Source organism: Gracilinanus agilis, chromosome 1, assembly GCF_016433145.1.
Source record: "Gracilinanus agilis isolate LMUSP501 chromosome 1, AgileGrace, whole genome shotgun sequence".
Taxonomy (NCBI): Eukaryota; Metazoa; Chordata; class Mammalia; order Didelphimorphia; family Didelphidae; genus Gracilinanus; species Gracilinanus agilis.
Genome location: NC_058130.1, coordinates 607,800,211 through 607,811,286, shown reverse-complemented (window position 1 = coordinate 607,811,286; position 11,076 = coordinate 607,800,211). Strand labels below are relative to the sequence as shown.

Genomic DNA, 11,076 nt, shown 5'->3' with positions numbered 1-11,076 from the left:
TGTTCTTTGCATATGTAAATATGTTCAAGTAATTTTAAAATGAAGTTTTTTTCAAAAAACAAAGAAAAAACAAATAGCACTACTATACATATTTTTGACACATAAATGTTTTCTTGTTGTCAGTTATCTCTTTGAGTGCATAAAGCCATTTGTGGGAATTACTGGGCAAAGAATATGAACAATTTAAAAATCTCTCTTATTATAATTCACAACTGTTTTCCAGAATGATTCAACTGATCCATAATGTCATTATAGGTGAATTAGCATTTTCATTATTCCACAGCACCAACTACTGTGCATTTTTTCTACCTTTCAACATGTTTTAAAAATAGATAGTAACTTTTCCCTTATTGAATATCTTCCCCAGTAGAGATTAGATCACCACTTGGTGATGTCATAGAGGAGATGTTCATGTTAGATTCAGTTAGAATTGTTGCTTTCTTCCCCTTTAATATTATGATTCCACAGGACTCTATTATCTTTAAAATAAGAAAGTAGTTTTGAGTCGAACTCAGAACTGAATAGGCATAAGGGAAGATAATCAATTACATTTGAGAAATGATGTAATGTTTTAATCCCTCAGCACAAAGATCCATCTTTCTTAAGCTATTCAGTTATTCAGGGGCAGGTAGGTAGCACAGAGGATAAAACACCTGGCCTGGAGTTATGAGGACCTGAGTTCAAAACTGACCTCAGACATGTCTTAGCTGTCTGACTCTGAGCAAGTCACTTAGCCTCAATCATCTAGCCTTTACCATTCTTCGGCCTTGAAACAGATATTTAGTATCATTCTAAAACAGAAGGTAAGGGTTTTGTTCTTATTGTTGTTTTTAAGAAGAAGCAGGTTATATTATACCAGAAGAAAACAACATTTACATAGAAAATTAAATTAAAATAGATACAAAGAAGTCAAGTCAATGAGCATTTGTTAAGCTACTAGTCCTGTATGAGGCACTGTACAGGGGATAAAAAGAAAAACAAAAATCCATCTCTGCTCTCAAGGAGCTCACAAGCAGAAAAATATGCAAACAGTGTATAAATAAGAAATATCTTGCATACGATGGTAGGAATCGCAGATGAACACAAGATGATGCAGAAAAAAAATAAAAGAAAAACTGTAAATAAAAAAGCTGTAAATGAAAAAAAAGGCTTTCAATAGAGATGAGCTTTTAGATTGAGGATTTTTAAGATGCAGACTTGAAAGGAAGCCAGAAGAGAGAGAAAACACCAGTTATGTAAGAAGAGGTTGCTCTGTATGTCTCACTCTTCATAACTCCATTTGGAGTTTTCTTGGCAAAGATCCTGGAGTGGTTTGCCATTTCCTTTTCCAACACATTTAAGATATGAGGAAACTGAGGCAAACAGGATAAAGCGACTTGCCCAGGGTCACTCTGCTACTAAATGTCAGATTTGAACTCGGCAAAGGGAGTCTTCCTGATTTCAGAGCCAGCACTCTATCCACTGTCCCACCTAATTGTCCTTTTTAGATTGCTCCCCCAATTTAAATCCTCCAGTTGGGTCTTCGGTGGAACCCTTAAAGTAAGTTCAAGGTACTTTTGAAGAACATACTCCTAACACTAACACTAGAACGTAACTGTGAAGGCCTCCTTAATATGTTTACTTTAATAATAAGTCAGAAGACACAATTCTCTGAAAGCAAAGAAAGGCATTTATTGAAGCAGCACCATCAGAACAGTATCCTCAGGACAGTCTCTGATGTTAATTATCTCAGATTCTACTGTGGGAAGATCACACATAAAGGAAAACTAAAATGGTTGAGGAGTGTACCCCTTCTTGTAATGGTCTGGAAATGGCCTTATAAGTCTGGTTGTAGGTCAGATAGACTGAAAGCTCACCTGTCAGAGACCACAGACCCAGTAGCAAAGCCTAGAATTCATTGTGAGAGACTGTGGAGGTGATATTTATAGATATTATTCATAGACTTTAAATGAAGGTATTTAAGCAGCTGTTTTAGTGAATCAGTGTAGCCAAAACAATTACTTGTTTAGTCAACTCTCTGGTGATGAAGGTTTCTGCACTTAGCTAGGATATAAATCAGAGGACAGACATGGAGATGTTAAGAGTCCGTTTAAGAGTCATGTTTAACATGCAAAGTGGAGTACTTTAGTGTGATATGTGTGTTTGTGTGTGTTTAAACAAATAAGCCTAAAAAATTTACAATAAATTCAACCTTACAAATGGAAGACATAAGATATGATTCAAAAAGAAAATAAATGTAGATGGGATAAATCTTTGATTTGGTTTTCCACTAACTATTCCTCAGATATCTATTGCCATTTTGAATATAGGAGGCTTTTGATCATCCAAAGTGCTTAGGAGTAACTGTAAAGGGGAGAAGGGGTTTTTGTGTTGAATATTAAAATATTGGTCACCAGGGGAAAAATCCCCAATTAAGGAATAACCTCAAGTCAAAATGATTTTTATGGAAGTTTATTTACAAAATATAAGAGAGAGTGGAAGTAGAAAGATGAGAAGAGGGTAGAATAAGAGATTTGTATTCAAGTCTGCGCTTTACTCCTGCAGGGCTCTAGAGGCCCAGCCAGAGCCTAAAAGTTAATAAGGGATTTAGCCACAAGGGCTTCTCCCAATCAAGGGAGCCTCCTGGAGGCTAGTACCTCCTGGGAGGTTAAAGGAGTTCATGTGTAGTTCTAAGAAAGAGATTTAAGAGCAGTCTCACCAAGGTCTCAGGGTCCCAGGTCCAGAGCTCCTCCACATCCAGTTCACGATCCAGAAGCCCTTCTCCAGCAGAAAACCTCTATCCAGCCAAAGACCCCTTGACTCACTCAACTCTCTCTTTTTAAAGGGTTCACTTATGGGCCACTTCCTGTGTCTCCTCCCTAGTTTGCATGTCCAATCACAACAAACACTTCTCTTAGGACTGCCTGGGGGGCAGTCAGTTGATTCTGATTCATCACCCACTCTAGCACACATGGGTTATGGACCTCCCAAAATTGGAGGTGTTCTCACTTTTGGTGATTAAATCTAAAGATGGGCAGTGTAGTCTTAATCTAATTATCACATAACCCTATCTTCCACAAAGAAGTTTACATTTCCAATTCACTTATTAGGGTCTTTCCTATCTTCCCTGATAGCAACTAAAAAAGAAAAAAATTTCAGCAAAAACAATCAACATATTGAGTTGCAATAATATATAACTAGAGTTCCCTACCTTTACAATTAAGGGAGGAAGATATTCACACTCTTAAGAATACCTTTCAAGGATGAATAGCTGAGTGGCTCAGTGAATTAGAGAGCCAGGCCTTGAGATGGGAGGTCCTGGGTTCAAATCTGTTTTCAGTTATCTTATTTTCTTAGCTGTGACCCTGGAAAAGTCACTTAACCTCCATTGTCTAGCCCTTGCCATTCTGCCGTGGAACCAATACTCAATATTGATTCTAAGAAGTTATTTTAAAAAGTTATTTTAAAAGTTATTTTAAAAAGCAACAAGGTTGGCGACATTTTGCAAAGTCTAGATCAAAAAAATTAATTCTTGATTTCTTTTCTTTAAATGAAAAGAAGCCTGGGTGCTGAGCAACAGAAACTGTTGTCTTTGCCAACTAGATTCTCTTGCTTCCCTGGTGCAGAGAAATGAAGAGCACAAATAGTTTAGAGATATATATTTTCCCCTTCTGGCATTTTCCACAGATTTTATGATTAGTACTTGACCCTGAAAAGACTAATATGGGATGGATAGCTCCTCTCTAATTTACAAGCAATGGAACTTTCCACATCTAGAGAATTACCCATCTTATTTTGCTGTAACTGAACATCACTCAGCAGGCCAGCCAGCTTCATTCCCTCAAAGCTCTGTTCAAAGCCCACAGATAGGCAGTGTCACTGCCCCTTCAAGGGAGGACCTTATTTGGGTTGTTAGGATTTCCTTGAGTGAATTGAAACTCTTCTGTTCTTTCTCAGATCAAGAAATTACAGCTACAAGACCCATAAGACCAGTGGAAGAACTTAAAGGCTAATTTTTGGAAATATTAAAGTCATAGGACATTTAGAACAGAATTTTTTTTAAAAAAATGAATTCAAAGAAATGTAGTTACTTAGCAATGCTTACATTTACAGTGATAATCCTTTACTTTTATATCAACACGTTCATGGAAACAAACTCGAAAATGCTAAAAATCTCAAACTCTTCAGTTCTTGATGAAGTTTGTGATTCAATTATCAAAGGACAGATGCTTTCTTTGCAAAAAACTGCCCTGACAACATCATTTGGAAAAACTTCTTGCCAAGACTACTTGCTCCAAAGTCACTACATAACAGCTCCCCTGTCAAAAGAAGAAGCACAGTTTCCTTTGGCTTATGTAATGGTGGTACATAAAGATTTTGAAACCTTTGAGAGACTCTTCAGGGCTGTTTACATGCCCCAAAATGTATACTGTATTCACGTGGATGAGAAGGCGACAGCTGAGTTTAAAGATGCTGTGGAGTGGTTGGTGAGCTGCTTCTCCAATGTTTTCCTTGCCTCCAAGATGGAACCAGTTGTCTATGCTGGAATATCTAGGCTCCAGGCTGACCTGAATTGTATGAAAGACCTTGTAGCCTCTAAGGTCCAGTGGAAATACATCATTAATACTTGTGGCCAAGATTTCCCTCTGAAAACCAATAAAGAAATAATTCAGCATTTGAAAGGATTTAAACAAAGAAACATTACCCCAGGGGTGCTGCCTCCCCCTCATATTACTAGAAGGACCAATTATGTCTATAAGGAGCAGAAATATGATTTATTTTCTTTCATACTGTGGACTTTGAGAAAGAAAACTCTTCCTCCCCACAATCTGACCATTTACTTTGGCTCAGCTTACGTTGCTCTTACGAGGGAATTTGCCAACTTTGTTCTCCAAGACCAACGAGCCATTGATTTACTTGAGTGGTCTAAGGATACCTATAGTCCTGATGAGCATTTCTGGGTCACACTTAATAGGATTCCAGGTATGGCTGACTTTTATTCTTATTTTAGCCTATTATTAGGCTCAATGGACATTGTAGAGAAGAAACCATAATTGCAATTGTTGTATGATGGTACACTGTATGCTCATAAAATGTGCCTGTGAAATTTTAATTACTTTATATATCACAAAGTCCTAATGGCATGTGCGATCATTTTTAAAAACAAGTTGAATGTTGCATAGCAGGACAATACCACTGTTATTGGCTGATCATATGAGAGGCAGAGAATTTGTATACACTTTACGTAGGATTTTAGGATTGAAATGAGTCGGTTGAGATAGAGGTAAATTACTGTTAGATCAAGAAATCAATCAGCCAACATTGATTAAGTACCTACTATGAGACATTCATCGTGATAGAAACTGGGAATGCAAATATAAATGAATGAAACAATCCCTACTCATAAGGAGCCTACCTTATAGGAAGAACAGAAATGAATAAGAATTAGGTGGACTAAAAGATACAAAAAGGATTTTTTTCATTATTTTTATTTTTTTTCCTTTCATTAATTCCATTTTTTTAGTATATAATCAACTTAATCAAAGATCATCACTAACCAACATCAGAAAAAGTTGAAAGCATTTCTAAGTAGTAGCTTTTTAAAAAAAGAGATAGATTATTAATTAGAAAATGTCAAAGATAAAAAAGGGAAAAGACAAATAGTTAATTTCATCATATTGGGAAGATGAACATTTTCCTTTTTCTTCCTTTTTTAACATTTAATAATATTTATTTTTTAGAAAAGTTAACATGGTTACATGATTCATGCTCTTACTTTCCCCTTCAACACCCTCCACTTCCCCCAACTCCCATAGCCAATGCACATTTCCACTGGTTTTAACATGTGTCATTGATCAAGACCTATTTCCAAATTGTTGATAGTTACATTGGTGTGGTCATTTCGAGTCTACATCCCCAATCATGTCCGCCTCAACCCAGGTGTTCAAGCAATTGCTTTTCTTCTGTGTTTCTACTCCTGCAGTTCTTCCTCTGAATGTGGGTAGTGTTCTTTTCCATAAATCCCTCAGAATTGTCCTGGGTCATTGCATTGCTGCTGGTACAGATGTCCATTACATTTTATTTTATCACAGTAGTCTCTGTGTACAATGTTCTTCTGGCTCTGCTCCTTTCACTCTGCATCAATTCCTGGAGGTCTTTCCAGTTCACATGGCATTCTTCCAGTTTATTATTCCTTTGAGCACAATAGTATTCTATCACCAGCATATACTACAATTTGTTCAGCCATTCCCCAATTGAAGGACATACCCTCATTTTCCAGTTTTTTGCCACCACAAAAAAGCATTGCTATAAATATTTTCATACAAGTCTGTTTATCTATGATCTCTTTGGGGTACAAACCCAACAATGGTATGGCTGGATCAAAGGGCAGGCATTCTTTTATAGCCCTTTGAGCATAGTTCCAAATTATCATCAAGAATGGTTGGATCAGTTCACAACTCCACCAGCAATGCATTAATGTCCCAATTTTGCCACATCCCCTCCAACATTCATTATTCTCCCCTTCTATCATTTTAGAAATCTGCTAGGTGTGAGGTGATACCTCAGAGTTGTTTTGATTTGCATTTCTCTAATTATTAGAGATTTAGAACACTTTCTCATGTGCTTATTGATACTTTTGATTTATTTATCTAAAAATTACCTATTCATGTCCCTTGCCCATTTATCAATTGGGGAATGGCTTGATTTTTTTATACAATTGATTTAACTCCTTGTATATTTGAGTAATTAGACATGTCAGAGTTTTTTATTATAAATATTTTTTCCCAATTTGTTGTTGGAATGGAAGAAATTATAGCAGCTGGACTTGGGACAACTGGATGTGTCTTGATAACATAATCATTTACTGCTCTTAGATCTTGAATAAATTGGTAAACAGGTCGGCTGTTTTCATCTGTTTTTTGGCTTCTTTTTAGGCAAAATTGGTGTATTGTACTCAGAAAAGCATGGTATTATTATCCCTTGTTGGATTAGGGACTCAATAATAGGACGAATACCATCTATCGCCCCCTTAGTCAAGGGATACTGAGGCACACAAAGAACTGGTCCTTCCTTTGTCCTCACCCTGACTGGAGTAGCTGATTTTAGCGATCCAGTATCTGTTGATGATTTTGACCACAAATCCTTAGGTATATCCTCAGGTATTGGATAGATAGTACCTAAGTCATCCTCTGTACTGTTAGAATCTAAGAAAAGCAATAGAAAGGCCTTCAAAGATTCCTCTGGGAGATGCAATGAAATATCACCAGATTCAGTACATTGGATAGTAGCCCTTAATTTACACAACAGAACCCTTCCCAAAAGATTCATTGGACACTCTGGAACACACAAAAATGCATGTTCCACCAAAAGTGGTCCTAGGGTTACCATTTTTGGTTGCAATTTAGCTACTTTCTGAGTCACACCTGTAGCACCAATGACATCCATTATTCCAACAGCTCTACAATTCTCAGGAAAGCTTTGCAAAACTGATTTTCTGGCCCCTGTGTCCACAAGAAGGTCATAAATCTGGTCTCCAATAGTTACAGACACGTATGGTTCAGTACTATTGGGAGGTTGGAAAGTATCCAACACAGGAGCTAAAACAGTAACATCAGAACAAAGCTCAGCTATTTCCTGTCCATCCAAGTTAACATCATCTCGCATTACAGAATTTTCCCAGGATTTTAAACCATTGGCCCTTTTCACCTCTATTCTGGTATCATTGTTCTTATTTACAATCAAATTATCCTTAATCAAATTTTCTTAATTCCACAATTACTAGAACTTCTAACACCATTTACAAAACTATTTCTCTTTTTCTCACCATTATTTACAACATTAATCAAATTATTATCAACACCATATAAACCATCATCAATCTTAAATTATTACCAACACTAGTTAAATTACTACTACCAGTAGGTAAATTACCATTAACATTAGTTAAAGTACTATTTACACCATTACTGGTAGTTAATTCAGACAATTTAACATTAACACCATTCAAATTATCATTAATTCTCATCAAATTATCATTCACATTGATTAAACTATCATTGATTCCATTTAAATTAACACTGATCAACTTATCACCATTATTAATTAAATTCTTATTATCACCAATCAAATCAATATTAACACCAAGTGCACCATTTCCGTTATTCACAAGTACATTATCATTATCTTTAACACATGCAATTTCATCAACATTTACTTTAGTCCCATTACCTTGATCAATCACTTCTGAACTTTGGGCACACCTTCATAATGAAGCTATCCCTCCATTCATGTTACCATTATTAACATTCCCCTGTACAACATGACTAAACTTGCACCTGGCTCCTGCACGTAAGTAATCCTGCACCGTTGCCAAATTAGGAGCTTGTGCACCTTGACAGCATGCATTCTGGCATTGGAACACATTTTGTTGGCCATTTCCATGATTAAAACCATTATTCCAGTTATTTCCCCTGTATCCATAATTATTATTATACCGATTAAATCCATTGTTATTATTGTATTTCTGCCCATATGATCTCTTTCTGTACCTACAGTCTCTTGCAAAGTGTCCAATACATCAACAAACACAACAAGATTGTTGCCTCTAATTCCTCATGCTTGCATTGCCGCTGGTCTTATAATTACTGTTATTATTCCTCTTTTCTGCTGCCCTTAATGCTGCCACTGCCTTAATTTCATTTATCTCCTTTTCATTAGCTAGAGAATTTGCCTCCCTTAACTGCTTTCTAAGGCTTTCAATGATGGTATCCTTGTCATCACTTCTCCTGTCCTTCTCCTGTGCAAACACGTATGTGGCTTTTTGCTTCAACTCATCTAGGCTCAACAGTTCCCAATCAGGGTAATTATCCATAAAGAACTTCTTTACCTGGGGAACAGAATTTCTAACAAAAATTCTTTTCACATGGTCCACAATGGTATCTTCCAGTATGTTCATATGCAAATACATTTCAGCTGCCTCAATAATCCTGTCCAGAAATGTAGCTGGGGTCTCTAGTGCTGTCTGCCTTATTTTCTCAAACTTAGACAATGCATTTGGACGCTTTGCATGTTTTTCCATAATTGTGATAAGAGACTTTCATGCTTGCTTTAACATACGGTAAATGGGAACTAAATTAAGGTCCAGTTCCTCCCAGGCTAGTGGCCATGGTGTCATTCCCTCTGTGTTCCTTGTTTCCTCTACAAATTTGGCCTTATCATGGTGTGACAAGATTTCACCTACCACATACCAATAATCCTCAAAGTCTGGGTCATGTTGTTTCACAAATGCCTTAAAGATCTTCACAAATTTCCCAGAATCATCATGGAAATTTGGGATCTTTCACTTCAAATTTTCCACATCCTCAGACCTAAATCTTGTGTGTTGTTTTGCATGGAATATGCCATCGTTGCGTACAATTGGAAGATCATGAAGAGGAAAAAGATTAATGGGATTTTCACCCCTACTTTGAGCCTGCTGTTCCAACCCAGCCTTTGATGTTATACTTTTGCCAGAAATACCCATGTTTGCAAATTCAGCCATGTTGCCAGTATGGGGAATACCAAGAGACTGACCAGAAAGAGTACCATTTTGGTTATGTAATTCCAAGTTATCTAGCTTTATCTGCAACAACCTTAACATCTTCTTGGTTTCAGAATCCCTCAAACACCAGGTCACAATAATCTTAACACAATATACAATAGGAAATAACATCCACCTTAACCTGTATATAAAATAACCAGTCAGGATCAGAACTGGCATATGAGATAATAAATCTAGGATGTTAATAGTTAAAATTGGTCATGCAAAGTCAATGTCCATCATTCCTCTAAAATACCTGGGTATAATTTTAAACCACAGGTAAGGAAGAGCCCAGACACCTTTCCATAGAACCAAAAAAACCATAATCAATCCAGTCTTCAACCAGCATTGTTCCCATCACCGCCCAAACTGACCAGCCGTACACAAAATCAGTTGTATTATTAGCCACAGTTCCTGACTAATAACAATTAAGAACACAATTAAATACAAGTACAATTAAACACAACAGAGAATAAAACAAAAAAACAAAAAAAATGAAGAAAATCCCTTTCTCTGGGGCCACTCCAAGCTCAATAGTATTTTTCCTACCCACAGAGATTTAATGAATGACCTGGGGTGGGGACTGAGAAGCTCTGAGCAGCTCACCACTGGTTGAGAACTTTCAGCTCTCACCCAATGGCTGAGTTCCCTCTCGGAATGTCTGGATCCCCTGAGCTTCCTGTACGATTCTAATAGCCCAAGAGTATACTTCCTGTCTGTCTCTCTACCCACCCATCTAGTAGTGCCAACTGTAGAAAATATAGGTAATGGAGGGCACCAGGGAAGTTAAAATAAAATCCAAATAGTTGTGGGTACACACACTGGGTTTTAGGAGAGACTGGACCAGGATAAGGAGTTCACTGGATTTATCACAGGAATGGCAGTTGATCTTAACTGTCACCCTGCTCTCCCTAGGCCAGAGTCTAGAAACAAGCAGGCAAGGTAAAAGGGGTTTAACAGCTTTAATTATGTTTAACTAAAAGGTGGGAAAGGGATTTCTATACTTAAAATCTAAAGGGCAAAACCACAGGGCAAGGGGAGGACTTATTTCTACACTAAGTGATCTAACAGGCAGGGCCCAAGAAGCAGTGCAGTCTCTGGGAGCTGATTCAAGCCCAGTGCCAGCCAGACTTGAACAGCACAGCTATGGATCAGAGGGGTGGCTTTGAGGGTTCTCACAGTTTCCCAAAGAGGTTCACAGGATGCCAAAATCCTAGGTGGTCCAAGATACCAAGAATAGTGAGTGAACTTGAGGTGCTGTCCACCAGGTCTCAAACTCCTCCTCTGCTTGGTTCTTCTCTGTAGGTCTTCTCCTCTTGCTGGAAATCCACCTCCCCTCAGGATCCCAAGGAAATCAGGAAGCAGGGTCTGAGATCTCCCTGGGCTGGCAACAGTTTACCCACCACTAATGAAGTCTCTCTCTCTGAGGGCACACATACTTCTTCCTTCATTCTATCCTAGAATGCACCAGGCTTCCTGCTAGGTCAACCTTAATACTTAACCAATTAACTAATCTT

At 37.5% G+C, this 11,076-nt stretch overlaps 1 protein-coding gene across 1 annotated transcript; it reads left to right on the top strand.

Moving 5' to 3' along the window:
- Positions 1-4,046: 4,046 nt before the first annotated feature.
- Positions 4,047-5,033, top strand: LOC123254681 (N-acetyllactosaminide beta-1,6-N-acetylglucosaminyl-transferase-like). Its single transcript, XM_044683650.1, has one exon. It carries the CDS (start codon positions 4,047-4,049, stop codon positions 5,031-5,033), a length of 987 nt encoding a protein of 328 aa, XP_044539585.1.
- Positions 5,034-11,076: the final 6,043 nt, after the last annotated feature.